Source organism: Eschrichtius robustus, chromosome X, assembly GCF_028021215.1.
Source record: "Eschrichtius robustus isolate mEscRob2 chromosome X, mEscRob2.pri, whole genome shotgun sequence".
In the NCBI taxonomy this organism is placed as follows: domain Eukaryota; kingdom Metazoa; phylum Chordata; class Mammalia; order Artiodactyla; family Eschrichtiidae; genus Eschrichtius; species Eschrichtius robustus.
Genome location: NC_090845.1, coordinates 21840276 through 21865677, shown reverse-complemented (window position 1 = coordinate 21865677; position 25402 = coordinate 21840276). Strand labels below are relative to the sequence as shown.

Here is a 25402-nt window from a genome sequence, read left to right as displayed (position 1 = left end):
CCACCCCTCATCAATTTTTTCTCTTTAAAACTTAACATACTTCTCCCTTACCCTTCCAGAATATTACATTTAAAAACTGTCAAGCTCGAACTACACAGTGTAGGTGTAAGTCATTTTAATCAAGGGTCACTTAGAAAGAAGCACATCTCTAAATGAGAGCTTAGTCTTGCTGTGAAACAGCCCAGTTGCAAATTCCAGTACAGATGAACCTGTCTGAGTTCTATCAGGGACAGCTCACTGACTCTTCCCTCAACCCCACTCGGAATTCAAGACAAGGATCTCACGCCTGATTGTGCAGACTGACAGGCTTCAATCCATTTCGGGAACATACACGGCAGCAACAGAGCGTGAGCAGTGTGCCTTCCCAGAACTGACTCCTGTGGATTCTTACTACTTCAAACACAGCCCCACGCGGCCCAATCTACACAATCACAGAGCCTAGAGTAGCTAGAAACTACTCACCTAAAATGGTGAGAAGAAACCAATTTGAAGGGCTTTGTTTTGGTTTTGGGGTTTGTTTGTTTTCTTTTGTTTTGTTTTTTGGTGGTGGTGTTGTCACCGAATTTTCTGTTTTGCATTCTAGCAACAGTCTGTTTTGTAAAATTACTGAATTGTTTCTTCAGCCCATGTCTCCTGAATATTTGACAACTCCTGGAGATTCACTTACCTCAGTGTTCAAATCCTGTAGAATATCACCTAGCAGATCATCCTTGGACAAGTCAACAGCTTTCTGGAAATTATAAAGGCAGGGAGAATGAGAAAGCCCTGCCCTTCATATTTTCACCCAGACCCCATGTCAGTGGAAGGAAGAACCCAGCCAGTCAGTCCTTGCCTCTTCACCCCTAACTCTGACGGCTCCTCTACTACTCACAGATCTTAACCACCACGGGCCTAAACATAACTCCTACACCCCGAGCCCCCGCCCTCAATTTTCAGCTTCATTCCATAATCCTCCTGCTAATCACCAAAATAAACACACTCACTGTCAGTGCAGCTTGCTGGTTCAGTTTTCTCTTCTATCTCCAAGCCACAACCACTGAGGTGCCTCAATTCACCTAGAAATCTACATCCAACTTAGTGACTGAGATTGGGAAAACATTACTCAAATATTTGAGTTCAAACATATTGGGACTTCCCTGGCGGTCCAGTGGTTAGGACTCAGCACTTTCACTGCCGTAGGTCCGGGTTCAATCCCTGGTCAGGGAACAAAGATCCCACAAGCCACGCGGCGCGGCCAAAAAAAATTAAAAATAAAATAAAATAAAATAAAATAAAAAATAAAAGCAACATTAAAAAAACATATTGACCACCTATTAACTGTATAATCAAACATTAAATATAATCAAAGATCAAAGACCAAGCTCATCTAGAACCAGGGGATTAGCCTAGCAGCCTTCAGAAGATCATCTGTTTAGAGCTACGGGGAATCTGACAGGAAAGGTCAACTATGAAGAAACAGGACTCTTCGCTTCACAAAGGAAGAGGCAAATATAAGAAAACCATGAGACTCACATCTGCGGTTTTCCTCCCAGCACTGGCAATGAACATTGACTTGATATTGTTCGGTTTTGTCACCACGGCCTTCTTGACATTCCTCTTGTCTTTGTTGCATGCTTTATCATTTTTTCCTGTGGGAAGAAAATTTATTTAGAAACACGCACCAGCAAAAATCAAAATGGAAAACCAAAAGCCCAGTCACCTGCCCTCTGTATATGAGACTGTGACAAGAAAAATGTTAAAAATTCAAAATACAAAACTATGAGACTTTATGCAAGGTACACAGGAAAGAATCTTTAAAATGAGCTGAATTCAGGACAACCTGACTAAATGTTACTACAGAAACTGATGAAATGCCAGTCAAATATCAGGATGAGTTAAGTGGGACTGTTTAATTGCTACTGTTAATGTAAATAAAAAGCTTTTTAAAAGGTGGGTGGTTTTTTTTTTCCCCATGGAAATAAAAAGATCAAGCTCATCTGGTACCAGGGGATTAGGCTTGCAGTCGTCATGAGATCATTTCAGTGTGATACTGACTCTGACAGGAAAACTGAACTACGAAAAAACAAGATCACCAGTTACGATACTGTAGCATCCTCGTTTCCATTTTATGAGGAACGCATGTCCTAGCAACACTAAACAGCACGGAGACATTTGTTCCATAAAGAACAACTTGTGCCATATGTTTTCTCTTCCGGGCAAGTGGAAACCACCTGCAAACTCCTCTACTACTGTCAATTTTACTCTCACTTTCTGACTCATCCCAGAGCAGCCTCCACCTACACAAGACCTAGAATGAATAGTTAACATAGTGTGGTAGTGGCATATGAATACACAGACCAGATGAAACAGAATATGGAGTCTAGATAAAGACCAAATTACTTATGGAAATTTAGCATAAAACAAAGGTGACATCTCATATTACTGGGGAAAAGATGGACTTTTTAATAATTAGCGTTGGCTACCCATTTGTAAAGAAGTAAATCAGTATAAACACCAAGCAGATCACAGGTCAAAATTTTAAAAATGAAATTATACAAGTACTTTAATAAAAAAGGCAAATTCCTTGTAACCTGGGTGTGGGGAAAGTCTTTCTATCTATGATTCAAAATCCATCTGCAAGAAAAAAAAAAGGATCAATAGATGCAATTACATCAGAAACAGGGTTAAAGACAAAACAGAAGAAAATTTTTGCAATATGTTTTGCAGAGAAAAAACCAATTTCACTGATATTAAAAAAAAAGGCCAATGGAATTCCCTGGCAGTCCATTGGTTAAGACTCCACGCTTCCACTGCAGGGACCCAGGTTCGATCCCCTGGTCAGGGAACTAAGATCCCACAAACCGCGTTATATGGCCAGAAAAAAAAAAAAGGCCAAAAACCCAAAGAGAATGTGGGCAATAAATACTAACATATGGTTCACATTAAAAAAATATATAGGGCTTCTCTGGTGGCGCAGTGGTTAAGAATCTGCCTGCCAATGCAGGGGACTCGGGTTTGAGCCCTGGTCCAGGAAGATCCCACATGCCGCGGAGCAACTAAGCCCGTGCACCACAACTACTGAGCCTGTGCTCTAGAGCCCACATGTCACAACTACTGAAGCCTGCGTGCCTAGAGCCCGTGCTACACAAAAAGAGAAGCCACCACAATGAGAAGCCCACGCATTTCAACAAAGAGTAGCCCCCACTCGCTGCAACTAGAGAAAAGCCTGCGTGCAGCAACGAAGACCCAACGCAGCCAGAAAAATAAAATAAAAAATATATATAAACAGCTATTAAGTTTTATGAAAAGATACCCAACTTCATGCGTAAAAGAAATGCAGATGAAAACCACACCAAGATGTTATTCCTTGCATATTAGAGTGGCAAAAATTCGAAAGCTTGACAACACATTCTCACCACATTCTGTTGGTGAGGCCATGGTGTCCAGATGGACGCTCATGTTGTTCATGGGAGTGTAAAATGGGACAACTCCAATGGAGAAGAATTTGGCAATATCTCATGAAACTTCATGTGCATGTACTCTCTGAGCCAGCAATCCAACCTCTAGGAATTTTCCCTGAGGAAAATACCATATGCACAGTTATTCAATGTGGTATTATCTGCAAGAGCTAATTACTGAAAATCTAAATGTTCATTCAAGAAAACCACATGAATAAACCATGGTACATCCATACAATGGAATACTATGCAGCTATATAGAAATGAGCAAGAAAGAAAGAAAGCCCTCTATGTGCTGATATGCAGTGATTTTCAGGATATCTTTTTAACATCTCAGAATTTTAATTTTTTCTGCATTATCAATACAGTTTTATTTCTTTTTTGTTTTCCTTTTTTAATTGAAGTATAGTTGATTTAGGATATCTTCTTAACTGAAAAAATGCCAAGTACAAAAGTATCTATAGAAAATATCCTTTGTGTAAGAAAGAAAAGGAAATAAAAATACATACACATAATTCCATTCCTCGGCATATGCCCAAAAGAATTAAAAACAAGTGTTCAAACAAAAACTGGTACACAAAAGTTCACAGCAGCACTGGTCACAATAACCAAAAGATGGAAACAACCCAAATGCACTACAACTAATAAATGAATAAACAAAATGTGGTCTATCCTTGCAATCGAATAGTATTCAGCCCTAAAAATGAATGAAGTACTGATTCATGCTACAACATGAACGAACCTTGAAAACACTATGCTAAATGAAACAGGTCAGACACAAATGTTCACATAATTGCATGATTCCAACTATATGAAATGTTCAAAATAGGAAATCCAGAGACAGGAAGCGATTAGCAGTTGCCAGGGGCTGAGGGAAGGAAGACTGGGGAATGACTGCTTAATGGGTATGGGTTTCCATCTGGGGTGAAAGAATGTTCTGCAACTAGATAATGGTCATGGTTGCAAACACCGTTAATGCACTAAATGTCACAGATGATAAATTTTCTGTTATGTACTTTTCATGTGCCTAAGACTATGAAAAGATTTGTAGCACATTTGTGAAAAACATAAGACAGGGGAATTTAATTTTTTAAAGAGATCATTTGGAGCAGTTTGAAAAGAGAATATAGGCAATGGTCAAAATATTTAGTAAACAAAATTCAGGTCCTAATAAAGAGTATCAAAAGAGAAGGTCAATAGAGGTTTGACTAGCAAGGAAGGCTTCACTAAGGGTCTTTAATCTCACCATTGTAGGTTAGCAGGAATTAGATAGGACAACAGGAAACAGAGAAAGAACAGGAGTCAACATTTGAGATGAAATTCTTCCACAATTTTAGGGCTTCTGTTTTGTTTCTGATTTTTTTTCTTTCTTTCTTTCCGTTTTTTTTTGGTTTTTGGCCGCGCCACGCAACATGCGGGATCTTAGATCTTAGTTCCCCAAGTAGGGATCGAACCCAGGCCCCCTGCAATGGAAGCGTGGAGTCTTGACAACTGGACCGCCAGGGAAGTCCCCAATTTGATTTGTTTTATTCGTTTTCCCACTGATTTTTCTTCATTGGGATTTAGTTGATGTTTTTCTGTCTCTGTTTGAAAACAACATGCCAGGGACTGGATCTACACCAAAAAGAGTTGACCTTTTACTCCCAGGCAAAACTCTACGATTTCTTCTAAGTGTTTAAAGTGGATTGCGGAATTCCATTTCCGTTCTGAAGATCTTGGGACCTTACTGGGCTCCTTGGGAAGGACACTGAAACAGCAGTGACTTGTGGGTGAATGGTGACAAAGCATGGAATAGATTTCTAAGACTAGTTCTCCTTCAGAATGTCAAGTCATTCTCTCCACTGACGTATTAGTGGGAAACGATAACATAATGATTACAGAAACAGAGATGGTTCATTTATTCAATAAATGCTGCACATTTTCTTTGCACTTGCTATTGTGATCAGCATTGAGATGAGGACGTGGGTCCTTTCCTCGAGAACCTCCCTGTCCAGTCCAATCTCCTAATTTACAGCTGACAAAACTAATGTCCAGATAGGTGATGGGACTCATTCAAGATGATGTAATTAACAACAACGCCAGAAACTAACACAAACCTCCTCACTTCAGGGAGGTGAAAAATCACATGGGCTCACTTCATCCTCTTCTTCATGGACTCATAAAAAGTAGGAATAACACAATTAGCCACACTACTATCTAATGGTCAGTACCAGTGTGTAGCGTTCCTACATGACACAGGTTGGCAGAAACCAGGAAGATTATCCACATAATTTAACTAATGAATGAACGAATGACATCCCACATGAAAAAAAACATATACAACCTTATTTTTTTGTAAAAGGGAACACAGGAAGGATAATTAGAAACTAATAAAAATGGTTACCTATGGAGACGGGGAGAAATGAAGTAGAAAGCATAGAGGTGAGAGTAAAAGTTATCTAGTCTATTTCTTGAATATCATTTTGATTTTTAAGCCATAAGTGTTTTACAATAGTCAAAAACTAAAATTAAAACAAAAGGGAAAAAAAGGATATTTTTTAAAGCCTAAATTCAAATACAAGCAAAAACAAATGAACCTGTGTAGTAAACTGATACTACAGCACACAGAAAAAAATTACTTCATATAGCTTCTAAACACAATACCATCACCATACACCCTCAGTAGGGTATATGCCAAGAACAAATAAAACTGCAAAGAGGACTTCCCTGGTGGTCCAGTGGTTAAGACTCCATGATTCTACTGCAGGGGGCACGGGTTCGATCCCTGGTGGGAGAAGTTCCCCATACCGTGCAGTGTGGCCAAAAAAAAAATTTTAAAAACTGCAAAGAAATTGTAAACTTTACTTAGAAGGGTTGTTGCTAGAGGTATGGGTTTAGTAATTCTAAAATTCCCAAAATTATTCTGAGTATATTTTAGAAGACAAGGGTTTTCACTGAGGGTGAAGCTAAATACAAATATAGATTGGGAAAATGAAGCACCCTGTGGTTTTACACTTGAATCGAATGTATCAGTATGAATTCACAGCATACATGTATAATCTCCTAGCTCTGTTCACTCAAAGGGCCTAGAAACCATTACATCCCAGTAGCAACGAGCACATCCCTCCCCCAGATCTGCTACCATTCTCCACTAAAAGGAACCATGATTCTTGGGAGAAATGGTTGATTCCAGGTCTAGGACAGGAATCACCCAAGGAGAACCTGGAACATCTTGTTGGCCCAGAAAGCAAGGAAATGCTCAAAGACTGATGAGACCATCTCAAAAGGACAGAAGAGCCAACTCAAAGGGTCTCCCACTGCCAAATTTGTGGTAATTTGCACATCAAACAGAAAAAAGATGATAATGGATACTGAACTGTAACAGCACTTTTATTTAAATCCATGAGTTTGAAATGCTAATTTAAAAAAGGAGAGTAAGGGGAATTCCCAGGCAGTCCAGTAGTTAGGACTCAGCGCTCTCACTGCCGGGCCGGGTTCAATCACTGGTTGGGGAACTAAGATCCCGCAAGCTGCACAGCGTGGCCAAAAAAAAAAAAAAAAAAAAGGGTAAGGATCATCAGTAGAGGCTGAAAGCACTGGGTAAAAGTTGGTGGGAAAAAGGGATATACACACACTGTCTCAAATTATCACCCCTATTTCCATTAATTACAAAGGTGGAAAGGTAGCTTCACAAGGAAGAGATCTGACAAACATCATCTTAAACCAAGAGATCAAACTTCTTATCACCAGTAATGGGACAAACTGACCTTATGTGTCCCTGATATGAGTGGCAAGGACACAAGTTCAACTAAATTTTATTTTTGTCAAAATATTTAACCTGACTCTAAGCACAAAAAAACAATCAGGCAAATCCCAGGTTGTGGGACATTCAACAAAACAACCAGCCTGGTCTTTTTTTTTTTTTTTTAATTTTATTTTTGGCCACACAACATGGCTTCCCAGGATCTTAGTTCCCGGACCAGGGATCAAACCCACACCCTCGGCAGTGAAAGCACGGAGTCCTAACCACTGGACCCCCAGGGAATTCCCTGGTCCCTTTAAAAATGTCAATGTCATGAAAGACATTGGGCCAGAGGGGGAGGAAGGAGGGATGGTGCTGCTCTACACTAAATAAGACTAAAGAGACATGAAAAGCCAAGTGGACACTGCATTTTTAAAAACAGTTATGAAAGACATTATTGGGCTAAATGGGGAAATCTTAATATGGACAAAATCTTAGATAATATCCTGAGAATGGTACTGTGACTAAAACGACAAGAACCCTTGTTCTTAGGAGATCACCGCTGAAGCATGTCTACAACTTACTTTCAATAAATTCACCAAAAACAAAGTCTGCATGTACGTGTCTGGGAAAGGAGAAGAGAGACAAAGTAAACAAATGTCGTAAAATGTTAATAATCTACAAATTAAGATGCAGACTTTCTGAAAAGGGTAAGAGAGCACAGATTTTAGGCTTTGTGGTCACACACGTCTCTTAAGCTGTTGCATATTCTTCTTTGAATTTTTCTTTTCTTTTTTTACACTCTTTAAAAATGTAAAAGCCATTCTTAGCTTGAGGGCTATATAGTAACAGGTATGATTTCCTTCTGGGGTAATGAAATTGATTGTGGTGATGGCTGTACTACTGTAACTATACTGAAAGCCACTGAAATGTTCACTTTAAATAGGGGAATTGTATGGTATGTTAATTATGTCTCAATAAAGCTGTTCAAAAATAAACTGGCCATAAGTGGGCCATAAACAAACTGGCCGTAAGTGGGCCACAGAGTGCTGAGCAGTGATCTACCACTTGGTAGTAATAACGAACTAAACCAAAAAAAACAAATACTGAAGGGAATTTTCCCCTCTCATTTTACAGGAACTAAATCAGGTTTGTTTACTCAAAAAATTTTTTTTGCCAATGATTGTGTAGCTAAGAAAATATGACACATACATTCATATCATTTTAAATTTCAATTAAACAAAGCAAGTCGACAAAAGTTCTAAACCTTGTTATTGTACTGTACTTCTATCAAAGAGCTAAAATTCTAAGTATGTCACTTCAGTAGGAATGAAAAGACATCAATTCTTACAGCCCTCAAAATTAGCAAGTCTAAAATGACCACAGGACTAAAAGTTCCAAAATAAGTAAGACTAAACTCTTTGGATAACAGAGACATGATACCTCATTTCCTGGTTGTTTACGTTTTTTGCGTTTAATTTTCTACATAACTACGCTTCTTTCAACATTAGAACATTTTCTATACTGAAAAACAATTGTGGTAGGTCCTTTTTCCTTAAAGAAACTGTGCCAAAGTACCAAGTCATCTGAAATTTTAGACAATTCTGTGTATCTCAAAATGCAGATACCTTTCTCATGGGAATCAAGGGCATGATCTTCAAGGTCATCATCAAAAATCTCTCGGCCATCCTCCACATAGCCAATACCATCTGCAGGAACAAAATTTAATATCGGGATCAAATTTCTAAAATTGGCCAATAATATTTTAGCCATGACAAAAAGATTTAAAAAAACCCTTTTATACCCACTCAGAGGTTCTCCTGGCCCAGGCCATTTTTAAGTGCAGCAGAATCCTGTTCAACCAGAAGTCAGATGAAACACAGCACCAACACAGGTTTTCTGAGTCAAAACCAAAGGATATACAGTTGACCCTTGAACAACTTGGGGTTAATGCACACATAACTTACAGTCAGCCATCAGTATCCACAGTTCTTCCAAATCTGCGGATTCAGCCAACCACGGACCATGTAGTACTGCAGTATTTACTACTGAAAAATATCCACATACAAGTGGACCCAAGCAGTTCAAACCCATACTGTTCAAGGATCAACTGTATACTATGCCTATTTAGGTGAACTAAGGTAATAATTTGGCCCATAGGATCAAAGTTTGCCACAATAGGATGCTTTACAGCACTTCTACTCTACCAGAAGAATAAAAAGTAAAAGAATCAAGATCACCAGAAGTCAGGCTTCCCTGGTGGTGCAGTGGTTAAGAATCCGCCTGCCAATGCAGGAGACACGAGTTCGATCTCTGGTCTGGGAAGATCCCACATGCCGCAGAGCAACTAAGACCGTGTGCCACAACTACTGAGCCTGGAAAGCTGGCAATGTAGCTGAGTTCAATTACAGAAGTAGGAACAAAAATACAGTGGCAGGCACAATCTACAGCCCCCTCCCTCTGCTCCGTGGTCAGCACTCACACGCCCAAGAAGTCAAATCCCACAAACAGGAACCATCGAGCTTTCCACAAGGGCTGTAAGAACATGGGGACCAGCCTCTGCCCGGGGCCCCTGCCAAAGTTACTCTTCACGAGTACAGTCTCCTGTAATCCTCACAGCCATTCTCTGAGTTTTCCTACACCCCATCACATGGGGATAGCCCACAGGTTCCTTCCAATTCCTACAGTCACTTCCTGGAGGATTTATACTATAGCCTGAGGTATGTGCCTGGCTTCTCCAAAATGTCCCTCAATAAATTTCCTATTGTTCTGCTTTCACACCCTCAAATCATGCATTTGAGGAAAACCCAAACCAAAGGTATGACCTTAAGTTAGCGCCTTACATCTGCCCAAGCAAAGCAGCAACTCCACTGACTGAGAAGCTACGAAAAGCAACTGATACAGTGCCTGGCAGGCGGTTTCTTCCCACATACCATCATCCACGATCCAGTCGTCATCCTGGCGGGCCTGGACCAGCTTCGAGTACTGTTCCTCATCAACTTCTTCATAAACACTTGTGAAGTCCTCTACCTGCCATCATACAAGTTTGAGAAAGCTTCAAGTGGAGTGAAAGTGTTAAACAATTCTGATGAAAAAATTGTCAAATTCAAAGTGGAATGGCAGCCTGAAGGAGTAGCTGCAACCAAATCATGAGTTCTGACATTCAACACCACTGCAGGATTTTCCTTAAATAGACATCAATTAACTTAGTATTCCTTTTAGGTGGGTGTTAACATAAGATATTAAATGATTCCATTAGCATAATACACTTGTCACACCAGCAATTACTCATCTACTTCATAAAAAACAAACTGAATTATAGCCAATTCTTCATTAGCTGCTTTGGGGATTAGTCACTTGTAATTTTGAGACTGGTTTCTCCTGTACTTGGCAAACCTGTAAGACATGCCACCTCCCTCTCCACTAGCTGATGGTGCCCCACAAATAGATAATAATCTTAATAACTGTTCAACCAACCAAATGTAATTCAAATGGAAAATCTCCCCCATCCATCCCCCTCCAAAAATCAGCAAAACACACACTATATTCTACGGGTACACTAGAAATGGTTTTTGAGTGATCCCTATTTGTATTACCACTGATTCCCCACCATTTTCAGGTCTTAAAAACTGAGGGCAAGTGCGGAGAGAATGGCAAGGCCTGCAATCACATGGGCTGCCCGACCGCCAGAAGGCCAGAACACCACAAACTACTGGCATGAACAGAGCAGACCACCTCAGCACAGTTAGAGCAACAGACAGCATAGATGCACACCACTGCAGTGAGAATTTGGTGGGCTCCCATCTCCCAGATGAGAATTTGGTGGGCTTGTCAGCAAGAACTTAAAGATACCTCATTAAAAACTCCCCCTTCTCTTGAGAGTTCTGCCTTTTCAAGTGGGGACTGGAGGAAACGACCAACTCCATCTGAAGAGCTAAGACTCTAGGAAAAAACACCTGGACACAGAGCTTTGAGAGTCTGATGGGTAGAGTTGACTGGATTTCTGCCACACCTACTGGGCTTATAGTAATTACAGGATTAAGCTTAGTTTTTACCTCCGGTTTAATCTACTGGACAGGGATCACTGGCAAATACTGATCTGGCCTTTGATCATTTGGTGACAGAAATTACCTGCCCTACCAAATTAAGTTTTTTGACAACCCAAACACAAACTAGTCTAATTAAAATGACTGTACTGACCAACTTTCTTTTTGAGGGGAGAGGGAACTGGCAAGGTTAGCTTTGTTGGCTTAAGTCTATTATGCGTACTGTGTCTCTCGTTTAAGCAACTCATTTATATACTATCAAAAGACACCGGAAAACTATTTTTAAAAATCATTTTGAGTTAAAAAGTCATTTTGACTCAATCTCTAAAAACATTGCTACTGCTCAGCTTGAACTCTTAGAGCCATGCCATTAACATCAGTGATTAATGGGAAATCAGTCACATTGTGTCAACATCTGAAATGCCCCACAGAACTCCTTTATAGAAGTACCTACATTAAAAATGCTTTACTCTTGCTTTATTGTAATCCTTTTAGCAACCCTTTATGATCTGGTTGACTCCCTTAACTTGAATGAATGGTGCCAGACGACAAAAATCCTCTTCTACTTGCTTACTAGCCCAATACAGAATAGGCCATGGCTAAACAGGCACATTCTGAAGCCAGGCTGCCTGGGTTCCAATCAAGGCTCTGCCACTGTGACCTCAGATACCTCCCATGCGAAATGCTGTTAATCATAGTATCTAACTTTATACGGTATTGGAAGGATTAAATAAATGAACATATTTGTAAAAGCACTTAGAACAGTGTTAGCTGAAAAACTGCATTAGTTGCTATTGTTGTTGTTGCTATTATTATTTTCTCATATTAATCACTTTCCAGCCCTGAGGCAGTTAAGATCCTCAGGGAGTGCCCTCAACGTGAAGTTAGACAATGTTGTGCAGATGGTAGCCACTCTGCTTTTCTACCTGCAGGGCATCGACAGTGGGTAGAGGAAAAGAGCCAAAAGGGCATCACATTCAATCCTACACGCAGGACACAGCAGAGGGAAGGTCCAAGTCCCTACCGCGCTCCCCTTGCATATGAGATTAGGAACAACAATTCTCTCCAAGGAGCAGCAGTGCTCGACTAGACTGCTCAATACCTTATGAGTAAAGTAAAAGCATCTCTAAGTTCCCTCAACGAAGCCATGGAACTTAGCAGAGATGCAGTGTGCTTACTAATTTTAAAAGCATCTGTCAGGTGCCTCATGGGAACTTTAAGAGTTGAGTAGTCTCCCATAACCTGTAAATCTACCTCATGCCCATATGTTTGATATTAAGAAATTACTATTACAAGAAGCTTGAAATATATGCATATTTCTAATCAGTGACAAAGGTGACGTAAGATTATCTACAGGCTATGAATTAGATGAAGCACAGGAGAAAAAGCCCAGAAAAATGGTTACTTACTTCATATTTATACTTCTCACCAGCTTTAGCCCTTTTCAGTCTTTCCAGAGCTTCCTGTCGCCCTTTCTTTGATTTCTTCTCTCTCCGGGATCGAGAACCTACAAAACTCCCTGAATCTGACACAGCTGAAAAGAAGCCAAATTTACATGAGATGTACAAAATTGTCAGCCATCTTCCCTCAAAAACAAAGCAACAGTTTTTAGCCAATAGTAATATACAACTTTAATGTTATACAAATGGATTCTTTTTATAATGGAAATAATTCACAAGCTCAGGGCTGAATCTGCAGCTCCTGTGGCCCTTCAGAAATTTCCAGCTGAAGCAACTGTTATTTTTTTCCTCCAAAAAGAGAAAAATTCCAAATTCAACTGATATCCCCTGGAGACACTAAAGGGAGATCAGCCGTTAGTCCACAACCTTTCCCAGGGAAATGGCAGGCCGTTAAGTGGTTATAAAAGGGACAATTCATTTTGTATTCTGTTAATCAACATTTGAAAGGCTTTGAGGAGCACCTGCTCTTTGCAAAGTACCAGGCGCTCTGAGAGACACAAAGAAAGACAGGGCCCACAGACTCACAGAATTTACAATCTGACCTGGGAGATACCTGGCAGACCTCGGAGATACTGCGGGTTCAGTTCCAGACCAAGACCCATAAAGTGAATATCGCAATAAAGTTAGTCACACGAATTTTTTTTTTTTTGGTTTCCCAGGGCATATAAGGGTTATGTTTGTACTATACTGTAGTCTATTAAATATGCAAAAGCATTATGTCTTTAAAAATACTTTATTGGTAAAACCGCTAACCATCATCTGAGCCTTCAGTGAGTTGTAGTAACATCCAAGATCCCTGATTACAGATCCCAGATTACCAAATTACCAAAATAATGTTAACACAGGGACATGAAGTAATAAGCAAAGGCTGTTGGGAAAATGGCGCCAACAGACTTGCCCGATGCAGGGATGCCACAATCTTCAATTTGTAAAAAAAAAAAAAAAAAAAATGCAGTATCTGTGAAGCACAATAAAGCGAGATATGCCTGTAAGTAGCAACTAACTCTAAAACAATTTTTAGAAGTAACACATGCCCTAACAGAGGTACAGATAAAGTGTCTGGAATTCCAAAGGAAGGATAAATTGGGGGTTGGGAGAATTTAACAAAGGTGGCTCTGAGGAGAATCTTGATTCCACCACTGATTTCCAGGCCTCATGCAGTTGGTTACGACATGAGAGGATGAGGTGAAAGATTACAAAGATTAAAATCTGTTTTGTGGAAAATTACTGAAGTACCAGAGAGCCTCAGTGGTCAGTCATTCAACTTCTGAATTACTCACACTTTGGGTCATCATAAACTGACCACCTCACACACGTACTGAAAAGATTTCATCCACAGAATGAAGACTTTCATATGGCAGCTGATGAATACCCAAGCCAAGCAAGACAGTGCCGTCTGCCAGCGATGAGTTGAGGCTCAGCACGACTGCCACCTACGTCTGTGAAATTGAGTACTGTATTGTATTTGGTGCTAATTATTTTATAAAAAGTAGTAAGCACAGAAAAGGAGAAGTATTGATAACAGGCATCCTAAAAGCTCCAACCCCCCTGGAACATTCATAACAACATTCAGCTGTTTGACTAAGCGTTTGAAATAGAAGACGCAATTTACAGAACATGTACCAAGTGCTGGCAATAAACTGTTGAAAACCGTATCTTAAAGGTGAGGCATAATTAGAGATATTTTTTTTTCTAGCTTTCTGGAAATGGAATCTCTCTTTATAACATCTCAGCCTATTGTCTGACTTTCACATTTGACTTTTAAATCCATTTTCAGAAAGGCATTAAAGAATGCAGGTACTTAATGATGACAGCCACAAAATCTTGGGTGTCACTCAAATGATTTCAAAAAATCGTGAGCAGGCCTACACGAAAAGGTTTTGGAGATTATGGAACATGACCACTGAGAGTGAAAAGGTGGCCTCAGTGTATTCCCTTCAAGACTCCCTTGACTCCTTTGTCAGATTATCCTGACAAAATCCATAGGTTTTCAAAAAGACTTATTCCACAGGCAACGATGTGCCACTCTAAGGGTTTGGGGTACAATTACAAATAGGACAGAGTTGCCGGTCCTCAAGGGGCTCCCAGTCAAGGAAAGCAAAAAGACCTGAGGCTCCCACCATCATATAAAGATGGTGCCATATAAGAGATAGGAAGCCAGTATTGAGGAAATGTAGAAAAGAGAGCCATTAATTTTGCCTGGGAAATCAGACAAGGCTTCACAGGGGAGGTTTCCAACACAGAAAGAGTAGAATTTCACTATCAGAGTACAGGGTAACAAGGGGCACAAGCAAAGGAAAGGCATGAGCCAAATTACAAAGGGATGAAAATGCAAGGTGTATTCAGAAACCGAGAGGAAGTCAATGTGGAAGGTAAGCTGGACATGAGAGCGTAGAGTGAGTGGGAGAACAGGAGATTAGGAAGAAGCGACACAACCAGGCTCTGCCACTTACTGGGTGACATGAGACAACTGGGTGACATGAGACAACCAGTTAACCTCTCTGAGCTACAGTGGCCAGGTGTCTTGTTGTTTTTTAAGCTGCCCAGCATCAGAATCTGTGAAGTCCCCCCTCCCTTATGCCCTTGCAGCTAGGGCATGCGCATATAAAATAGGCCCTCCAATTATGAACACCTGCTCAGACTTTAACTCAGAAGCTAGTGTGACAAGGAAAGGGGGACGGCTAATGGAAGATTCTAGAAGTATCAACAGCTACAGGAGGATTGAGTACCTGGAACAACAGTGCCAGCAATGTCCCAAGGTACTTGCAGGCTCTAACTTGAAGTACTTGGCCATGGTTGGCAACAACCTCCTCAATGGACCAGTTTTGTGGCATGATTTTAACCACTGTTCCTAGCTAAGCTGCCCCCCGACTGGCTCCCCGGAGTTTGTGAACATCACAATATCCTTCAGATAAATTCCTTTACGGTTTAAATCAACTAGAGTTGGTTCCTGTAGCCTACACCTAAGGACTCTAATGCAGAGCCTCAGGGTCCTCATATGTGAAATGGGGATAATCATGTCTGCTTCATAAAGTTGTTAAGGATTAAATGAAGATGCTTGGCTTACTTTGTACTCAGCAATACAAGAGCTCACTTTATGTATGTGTGTGTGTGTGTGTGTGTGTGTGTGTGTGTACAGATGCAGGGTAGTCACACACACATATGCCAACACCCCACACTTCGCACTAACATGGTCTAGCTTCTAGAAAACAAAAATAAAGCAAAGCCGTTTTCTCAGGGAAGCCCCAATATAGCACTGCATATAATTACATGTTTACCATCTCAACTCCATGAAGACAAAAACCATGTCCAGCTTACCTACCACTGTAACACCAGAGCCTGACAGAATGCCTATACCTCGTAGGTGCATAATGAATATTTGCTGAATGAACCACTGTACCTGCTTTTTTTAATCATTAAACTCTCCCCGATCCATTTCCATATACAGTAACAGCTAGTTATAGACCTTTCAACTTTTCACAGCCACCCCATCTTCTAATACTTAAGCAGAAAAAAGGCCTAAATTTTCCTTTATGGAATACGTCTCCAATGCTTCAAGTAGGTAAGTTAGCAAAAAAAAAAAAAAAAGAATAAGCATGAAAAAAATCCAGTTACCAAAGTTTAAATATTTGGTTCAAAATTACCATCTGGAGTACCCCCACCATCCCCCAAGGCAGACACACACAAGGCTGCAACAGTCTTTCAGGTAACAATCTTTCCAAGTTGGCTGGAAAGGAAAAATTCCAGTCACAAGTCCCCAGCCACTAATCAACACCATGACTTAAGAGGGATCTCAAGATTGCACGATGTCCTCCAAAGAGTGATTTCTTGATGTTCACGGAGAACGTAGTTTTTAGGGTGAAGAAAGGGCTTAGTGACATATCACTGATGGAGGGCTGCAAAGACTGTTCACATACTCACATCCCACATCCCATTTGTAATTCAGGCTAGTCGGCTCTCCAAAACAAATTGTCTTAAAAAGCGAAAGGCTAGAAGAACAAATTGAAATCTGTGATTCACCACTAGGTGAATGCAAAGGAAGCTGATTAGGAAGCAAGTTCTCATTAATGGTGATGTATTTGAGTGACAGGAGATGTGATGCTTGAGCTGAGAGAGTGAAGCACCTAATTTTAAGTTGGAAGTTCACTGAAGTGAAGTCACACTTTAGTTGCACACTGCTCAAAACTCAGAAATCAGACAAATCCATTTGCATTTTTGTATTCTATTTTTGGAAATAGAATATTACCACTGAAAACGGAGTAATACACAAGGCATCCGAAATGCTGCTGAACTGATACTGTTTTTTTAGAAGCTTCACCTGAGATGACTAGACTGTGAACACTACTTCTGTGCGGCACTTGAAGAACTTTACATAGAATTTGAAAAAAAAATTGTTAATGCATAAAGTAGAAACCCATTACCTACAAAGGCAAGACGCGTTTGTATCTTCAGGTGACAGCACTTAGAGCTTTCTTTCCTGCTTAGGTACAATGTGTAACAATCTTCCCAGCAGTTTCTATCAAGGGAAGGGCGCACATCCGTTCCGTCCCAGCCCTCAAGCGGACACATGGGGCGGGAGCAATGAAATACTTTCGGCCAATACTGTGCCCCACCAGGGCCAGTCTCATGAAGGTGTGCCCAGCACGTGGGATGAGATTCACCGAAAGAAATAAAAAGAAAGGCAGCCAAGTGCGGAGACCCGCAGTGACAGAGGTGAGGCAGCCTCCCAAACAAAAAGCCCCGCAGGGGGTTGCTCGGGTTTGCCAGGACCCAACAGCGCTGCAAAGACCTGTCCGAGGCCTCATAGGTTCCAGTCCTGGACGTCCGAGGTCCGCGCCCAAAGAGACCCGCGGGTCAACCCGGCCGTGCGCCTCCCTAAGAAAAAAATAAAACAGAGCCCCCACCACCCGCAATCATGCCACAGTCTCCGCACTCCCAACTGGGGACCCCGCGCGCGGGGTCATCTCTCACCGCTCGCCCCCAGCTCGCAGTCATCGCCGTGCACGGGCGCCATGATCCCGGAGTCTTCCGATTCCGCGCCAACCAGCCCGAAACTGGCGCGGAGGCCGACACAGGCGCCACCCAGAAAGCCAATCAGCAGCTCCAGAGGCTGCGGACTTCCGCCCGGAAGGCCACTGACGTGACGCGCCGCGCCGCGCTGCGCCCCGCCCCCGGGCTTCCCGCGGGCGCGCGTTTGGCGCCCCGTGATGACCCCTTAGGGAAAAGAGCGAGCGGCGGGGGAGGCCGTGGAGAGCAGAAAAAGAAAGCGGTCGGGCGCTGGAAAAGAGCCTCCTGGAGACTCGTTGCGCAGGCGCACCCATGCTGATGGGAAAAGACTTGGGCCCCTTGGAGTAGGAGCTTTCTGGTTCTGAGGGTTGATTTTCCGAGAAAAGAGGCGCGGGAGGCAGTAGGGTGGGCGTGGTTGAACGGGTTTCCCAGGAGCCTGGGAAAACGACTGCCTCCTGCTGCGCACTCGGAGTCTTGCCTGATACTTTGCTTCTCTGAGTACGAATACAGTCGCTGTGTGATTTATGGTATTGCAATATATGCACCAAGTTAACCAAAAGGTCAAAAGTACCATCACCAATACGGGGCCACCCGATGTGGTGCACTTGGAAAAAAGGAACAATATCACCTACATAGTCTTCTTGCAAATAATGTTTAACCTGAATCTAACCATGAAGAAACAATCAGATGTATTCAAAACGTAGAACAATCTATAAAACATCTGGCCTGGACTCCTGCAAAATGTCAATGTTATGAAAGATAAAAAGGGCATTAGATTCTTCTGTTTGGTACAATACGTGCAATGTATGCACCTCATTTATTGTGTTTTTTTTTCATTTATTGTTTAGTAGTAAAACCAGAGACGTCTACATGTATATCTTAACTAGAGAGCACTATTTAAACCAAGAACTTAGAATGAGAATTAACCATCTTTTTGGTTAACTCTTTCTACAATTTGTGTAGAATTAACTTTAACCATTGAGGCCAATACATCTGAACACTTTTCTCAAACCCACTAGTGCACAGGGCTCTTGGTCCCCCCCACCCCCTCCCCCTCCCCCACTACCCCCATCCAGAACAAAGTTAGATCCATGCCCTCAAGTGATTCAACATGAATTATTGACCGATGGACAAATCTTTTGTGATAATTGAGCCCTGGCTCATAGCATAAACATGCAATGTCATCGTGAATAAAACCTGCCCCCAAAGACAAATACCTGTACTAATGCTTCAGAATCTTCTAAACCAGCTGCATGAACTAATACTTGGGGATGGGAAACCAGAATTCTTCTGGGAATTATTAAAGGTATTGGAGCAATTAAGAAAGCATTATGAGTTAGAACATTGATGGTATAGTCAGTCAACAGTGAATTTTAGATTAATCCTTTGTCTGGTGATTCATTTGTAAATATTTTCTCCCATTCTGAAGGTTGTCTTTTCGTCCTGTTTGTAGTTTCCTTTGCTTTGCAAAAGCTTTTAAGTTTCATTAGGTCCCATTTGTTTATTTTTGTTTTTATTTCAATTACTCTAGGAGGTGGATCAAAAATGATCTTGCTGTGATTTATGTCAGAGTGTTCTTCCTATGTTTTCCTCTAGCAGTTTTATAGTGTCCAGTCTTACATTTAGGTCTCGAATCCATTTTGAGTTTATTTTTGTGTATGGTGTTAGGGAGTGTTCTAATTTCATTCTTTTACATGTAGCTGTCCAGTTTTCCCAGCACCACTTATTGAAGAGGCTGTCTTTTCTCCATTGTATATCCTTGCCTCCTTTGTCATAGGTTAGTTGACCATAGGTACATGGGTTTATCTCTGGGCTTTTTATCCTGTTCCATTGATCTATATTTCTGTTTTTGTGCCAGTATCATACTGTCTTGATTACTGTAGCTTTGTAGTGTAGCCTGAAGCCAGGGAGTCTGATTCCTCCAGCTCCTTTTTTTTCCCTCAGGACTGCTTTGGCTATTCAGGGTCTTTTGTGTCTCCATACAAATTTTAAGATTTTTTGTTCTAGTTCTGTAAATAATGCCATTGGTAATTTGAGAGGGATTGCATTGAATCTGTAGATTGCTTTGGGTAGTATAGTCACTTTCACAATATTGATTGTTGTTTGAACACAAACACCTGTTTGTATCATCTTTAATTTCTTTCATCAGTGTCTTATAGTTTTCTGCATACAGGTCTTTTGTCTCCCTAGGTAGGTTTATTCCTAGGTATTTTATTCTTTTTGTTGCAATGGTAAATGGGAGTGTTTCCTTAATTTCTCTTTCAGACTTTTCATCATTAGTGTATAGGAATGCAAGAGATTTCTGTGCATTAATTTTGTATCCTGCAACTTTACCAAATTCATTGATTACCTCTAGTAGTTTTCTGGTGGCATCTTTAGGATTCTCTGTGTATAGTATCATGCCATCTGCAAACAGTGACAGTTTTACTTCTTCTTTTCCAATTTGTATTCCTTTTATTCCTTTATTCGTTTGCAAAAATATTTGCAAACGAATCAACGGACAAAGGATTAATCTCCAAAATATATAAACAGCTCATGCAGCTCAATATTAAAAAACAAACAACCCAATCAAAAAATGGGCAGAAGACCTAAATAGACATTTCTCCAAAGAAGACATACAGATGGCCAAGAAGCACATGAAAGCTGCTCAACATCACTAATTATTAGAGAAATGCAAATCAAAACTACAGTGAGGTATCGCCTCACACCAGTTAGAATGGGCATCATCAGAAAATCTACAAACAACAAATGCTGGAGAGGGTGTGGAGAAAAGGGAACCCTCTTGCACTGTTGGTGGGAGTGTAAATTGATACAGCCACTATGGAGAACAGTATGGATGTTCCTTAAAAAACTTAAAATAGAACTACCATATGACCCAGCAATCCCACTGCTGGGCATATACCCAGAGAAAACCATAATTCAAAAAGACACATGCACCCCAATGTTCATTGCAGCACTATTTACAATAGCCAGGTCATGGAAGCAACCTAAATGCCCATTGACAGACGAATGGATAAAGAAGATGTGGTACATATATACAATGGAATATTACTCAGCCATAAAAAGGAACAAAATTGGGTCATTTGTAGAGACCTGGTTGGATCTAAAGACCGTCATACAGAGTGAAGTAAGTCAGAAAGAGAAAAACAAATATCATATATTAACACATATATGTGGACCCTAGTAAAATGGTACAGATGAACCAGTTTGCAGGGCAGAAATAGAGACACAGATGTAGAGAGCAAACGTATGGACACCAAGCAGGGAAAGTGGCGGGGGGGGGGTGGTGGTGGTAGTGGTGGGATGAATTGGGAGATTGGGATTGACATATATACACTAATATGTATAAAATGGATAACTAATAAGAACCTGCTGTATACAGAAATAAAGTTCCAAAAAAAGTGAATTTTAGGAGAGGATGGCAGCATGAGGGTTTCTTAATTTACATATGACCAGTGTTCTAGAAAGTTTAGAGCAGTGGTTCTCAACTTTAGTTGCAAATTAGAATCATCTGAGCAGTTTTTCAAAGTTCTAACGCCCCCTGGACCTATTAAATCAGAATTTCTGAGGATGGGATTCCAATGTGCAGCCAAAGTTGAAAACAAGTGGTCTAGACAAGGCGTTGCTAAACCTTTTAGAGTCATCAGCAGGATGGCTAACCTGGACATAAATATCCAGTTGAACAATTATGTGGTCACACATACCTGGACACACCTCTTTCCGTGAGAAAGGAAAGCTCATTTCCCACCCGTTCTAAAGACTTTCACTCTTTAAATCTTACAGCATTTAGTGCTGTAACTTCCTATAAATTGAATGATATCTAGGTTACCTAAAACTCTTATGCAAGGCCAGCAGTAGCTTTATTAGAAACAGCGTGAAACCACCCCCCTCGTTAAGCATCGGTCACCAATAGAAACCATAGCCTGACTGTCTCCATGGTTTGGGTTTAGGAAATAGAGAGTTATTTTAGTTCAAGCAGTCATCACTTGTTGCTTCATTTTATTACCCTTGATGCGGAATCCCGCCTCTGTACCCCGACACCGAATTAAATCTCGGAGACAGAGTTTTGGATAAAGTAAAAAAGAATAGCTTTATTGCTTTGCCCTGGAAAGGGGGCCACAGCAGGCTAATGCCCTCAAAACTGTGGGTCCCAGAGGGTGTGATCAGCCTGTGGACATTCTTCTGATTGGTTGGTGGTGAGGTAAGTGAGAGTCAGCAGCATCAACCTTCTGTTTCCAACTGGTCTGGGGTCTGTGTGCTTGTGGGCAGCATACCGTTAACTTCTCCCACCTGGTGGGGGCTTCAGTATCTGCAAAACAGCTCAAAGATACTGTTATGTGTGTCCCTTGAGGGGGAACCAGGACCCTGCCCCAAGGCTGCACTATTGTTTCTTGACTGCTCATCCCTTGTCTCTACATCCCCTCCCTTCCCTAATTAGCAACTGTTTGAACTGCCCATTGGAACTCAGGGAAGGTCCTGGAGGCTGAATAAAGCCTGTTTCCTGTAATCAAGAAATGGGGGACACAGAAAGACTTTTGTGCCCAGGAACCCCACAGGGACCTGCTTGGTTTCACCCTCTGTGTTCCTTCCACAATAAAGACAACTTACATTTCATTGCCCTTTGTCCTTAACTCTTATTAAATAATTTCTGCCAGTGAGACAAAATTGCCCAGTCATTAATACTTCAGGCACAGTCAGTAATTTGTTTTATAATCATCCGCTTGAAAAGATCATCCTAGATAAACCTAGAGATTATCATACTAAGTGAAGTAAGTCAGACAGAGAAAGACAAATATTATGATACCACTTACATGTGGAATCTAAAAATTGTACAAATGAACTCATTTACAAAACAGAAACAGACTCACAGACATAGAAAACAAACTTATGGTTACCAAAGAGGAAAGTAGGGGAGAGATTAAAAAAAAAAGATCATCCTGGAAATACAAAATGTGTTCAAAAGTGGGAGAGGGACACGTCCCCTAGATCAGACGTAAGCAAAGTAAGTCTGCTGGAAAGTTATGTATGTGCATATAAATCTGATGCTTTCCAGAGTTGTATATGTTCTCCTTAGATCAAAAACAAAGATTGTCTTGATGGATTTATTTTCTTTTCCCTCTATTGGCATAATCAATGGTGAGCTACACTTGATGACTTACTATGTTATATCTATACCTCTTTAATACAATGTTGCTTAAAATTCCTGTCAGTATTTACTTGCTTTTTACATGTTGTAGTCCACCTTACATTTTTTAATTAAATTTTTAATTTTGAGATAGTCATAAATTCACAGGCAGTTATGAGAAATAATACAGAAAAATTCCATGTATCCCTTACCCAGTGTCTCCCACTGGTAACATCTTGCAAAACTATATCACAGCCAGGATGTTGGCATTGATACAGTCAAGATACAGGACATTTCCAGCTCTAAGGATCCTTTATGTTGCCCTTATACAGCCATATCTGCTCCCCTCCTGCACGACCCAACCCCCACCCCATCCTTAACCACTGGTAACCACTAGTCTGTTCTCCATTTCTATAATTTTGTTGCAGGTCTTTGTACAGACTTTCATTTCTCTCGGGTAAAGACTTAGGAGTGGAACTGCTGAGTCATGTGGTAAGTATATGTTTAACTTTAAAATAAACTGTGAAACTGTTTTTCCAAAGTGGCTGTGCTATTTTACATTCCCACCGGCAGTATATGAGAGATTTAGTTGTTCTACATCCTCAGCAATAACTATCAGTTTTTATTTTAGTTTTTGTTCTAGTGATTATGTATTAGTATCTCACTGTGAGTTTTAATTTGCGCTTCCCTGATGACTAATGAGGAGTGCTTCTTGGCTATTTGCAACTGTTTCTCTTGGATGCATTTGTTCTTTGTTTCTCTTTGTTCTTTGTTTCTCTCTTTTCCCCCTTCTCTGGGTTTAATGGAGCATTTTATATGATTCCATTTTATCTCATCTCTTGGTATATCATTTATACTTCTTTTTTCAAGAACTTTTTTAGGGGTTGCCCTAAGGTTTACAATATACATTTTAAAATAATCTAAGTCCACCTCCAAATAACATCATACTGCTCCGTGTGTAGTTTAGGTACCTTATAAGTGAGTATTCCCAAATCCTCCCTCCTTCCCTTGTGACACCTTGCTGGTGTCCAGGAATTGTTTGTTAGTGTAGGAAAATGCCCCACCCACACATTGGAAATTAGGTCTCAGAACACTTATTATCTGGTTTCTGAGGAGAAGCCCATGTAATTCTCATCCTTATTCTTCTATAAGTAAAGTTTCCCACCCTCCACCCCTCACCTCTGGCTTCCTTCAAATTTTCACCTTGTCCTTTGTGTTTTGTTTGTTTGGTTGGTTGGTTGGTTGGTTTTTGGGTTTTCTTTTTTTTTAATAAATTTATTTATTTATTTATTTTTGGCTTCGTTGGGTCTTCGTTGCTAGGCTCGGACTTTCTTTAGTTGTGGTGAGTGGGGGCTACTCTTCGTTGCGGTGCACGGGCGTCTCATTGTGGTGGCTTCTCTTGTTGCGGAGCATGGGCTCTAGGTGCATGGGCTTCAGTAGTTGTGGCATGCAGGCTTTAGTAGTTGTGGCCCACGGACTCTAGAGCACAGGCTCAGTAGTTGTGGTGCACAGGCTTAGTTACTCTGCGGCATGTGGGATCTTCCCAGATCAGGGCTCGAACCCGTGTCCCCTGCATTGGCAGGTGGATTCTCAACCACTGCGCCACCAGGGAAGCCCTTTTTTTTTTTTGCTTGTTTGGTTTTGGGTTGGGTTTTTTTGGGGGCGGGCGGTGTTTGTTTGTTGCAATTTGAATATGATGTTCCTGGGTGTGGGGTTTTTTAAATTTGTTTGTTTGCTTTGCTATTTATCCTGCTTGGTGTTTTCTGAGCTTTCTGGGTCTGGTTGTGTTTGTCATATTGATGATACATTATTTGGAAAGTTCTTGGCCACTATTACTTCAGATATTTCTTCTGCTCTATTTTCTCTTTCTTCCCCTACTGGTATTTTGATATTGTTCCCATACTCCTTTCTCTGACTGCAACAGTTGCAATCTATTTCCTCCAAGTCTTGTCCCCTGTTGACTATGATTATTTTTATTTTTCCTCAGGTGAAACAGAAAAGCTGAAGAGAGCTGAAATTCCCTTCCCCAAGCTAGGATAATATTGCAGTATTGCCCTTTGACAAAGTCTTTCCTCTGCAGAGTAGGCCTTTGTGATTGAGAAGATTCTGGAAGAGTTTCCTGTTGGTTACTCTTCCTCTTCCCCTACCAAAGCCCCCAAGGGATTTTTCTCAGATCCTCAAGTTGAGAATCTGGTGAGGTTCCTGGAGAAAAAAGCCCACAAAAGTGTGTGGTCCTCCCTCTGATTGCAGCGTACCCCTCAGGAATTTCTTAATTTCATGCTAGTCCATACTCAGCCTCCAGCAATTCATCAACATTGCCATGTAAGTGTTCCCACCAGATTATGGTTCCAGGTAAGCAAATCTCAGCTGTGATTCCCTGTATGTGCCTATCTCTCCAGATTTGGGGATGGCAATTTGCCCTGTTCTCTCAATTCTTTTTGAGAATTTTCTTGTCTAAGAAAAGTCATTGATTTTCAGTTTATTCATATTTTTCTTGATGTAAGGATGGTAGCAACAGTATCCACGCACTTTACATGTAAGAGCAGAAATGAGAAGTCACTTGGCCATCTCTTGTATACATTCTTTGGTGAATTATTTGTTCAAAT

General features: G+C 40.9%; 1 protein-coding gene across 5 annotated transcripts in view; it reads right to left on the bottom strand.

Annotated features, from left to right (window-relative positions):
• POLA1 (DNA polymerase alpha 1, catalytic subunit) overlaps window positions 1–17723 on the bottom strand; it is a 291007-nt gene extending 273284 nt beyond the window's left edge. For 3 of the 5 annotated variants that reach the window (XM_068533577.1, XM_068533578.1, XM_068533579.1), the window contains exons 1-6: window positions 17086–17311; window positions 12614–12738; window positions 10092–10188; window positions 8787–8867; window positions 1513–1628; window positions 668–730 (exon numbers count right to left, since the gene is read on the bottom strand). In XM_068533577.1, the coding sequence (XP_068389678.1) occupies window positions 668–730; window positions 1513–1628; window positions 8787–8867; window positions 10092–10188; window positions 12614–12738; window positions 17086–17233 (630 nt within the window). In that variant the 5' untranslated portion in view covers window positions 17234–17311. Of the gene's footprint in view, window positions 1–667; window positions 731–1512; window positions 1629–8786; window positions 8868–10091; window positions 10189–12613; window positions 12739–17085; window positions 17312–17635 lie in introns of those variants that run through there. The other 2 variants (XM_068533580.1, XM_068533581.1) reach the window with 1 other exon arrangement.
• Window positions 17724–25402: the final 7679 nt, after the last annotated feature.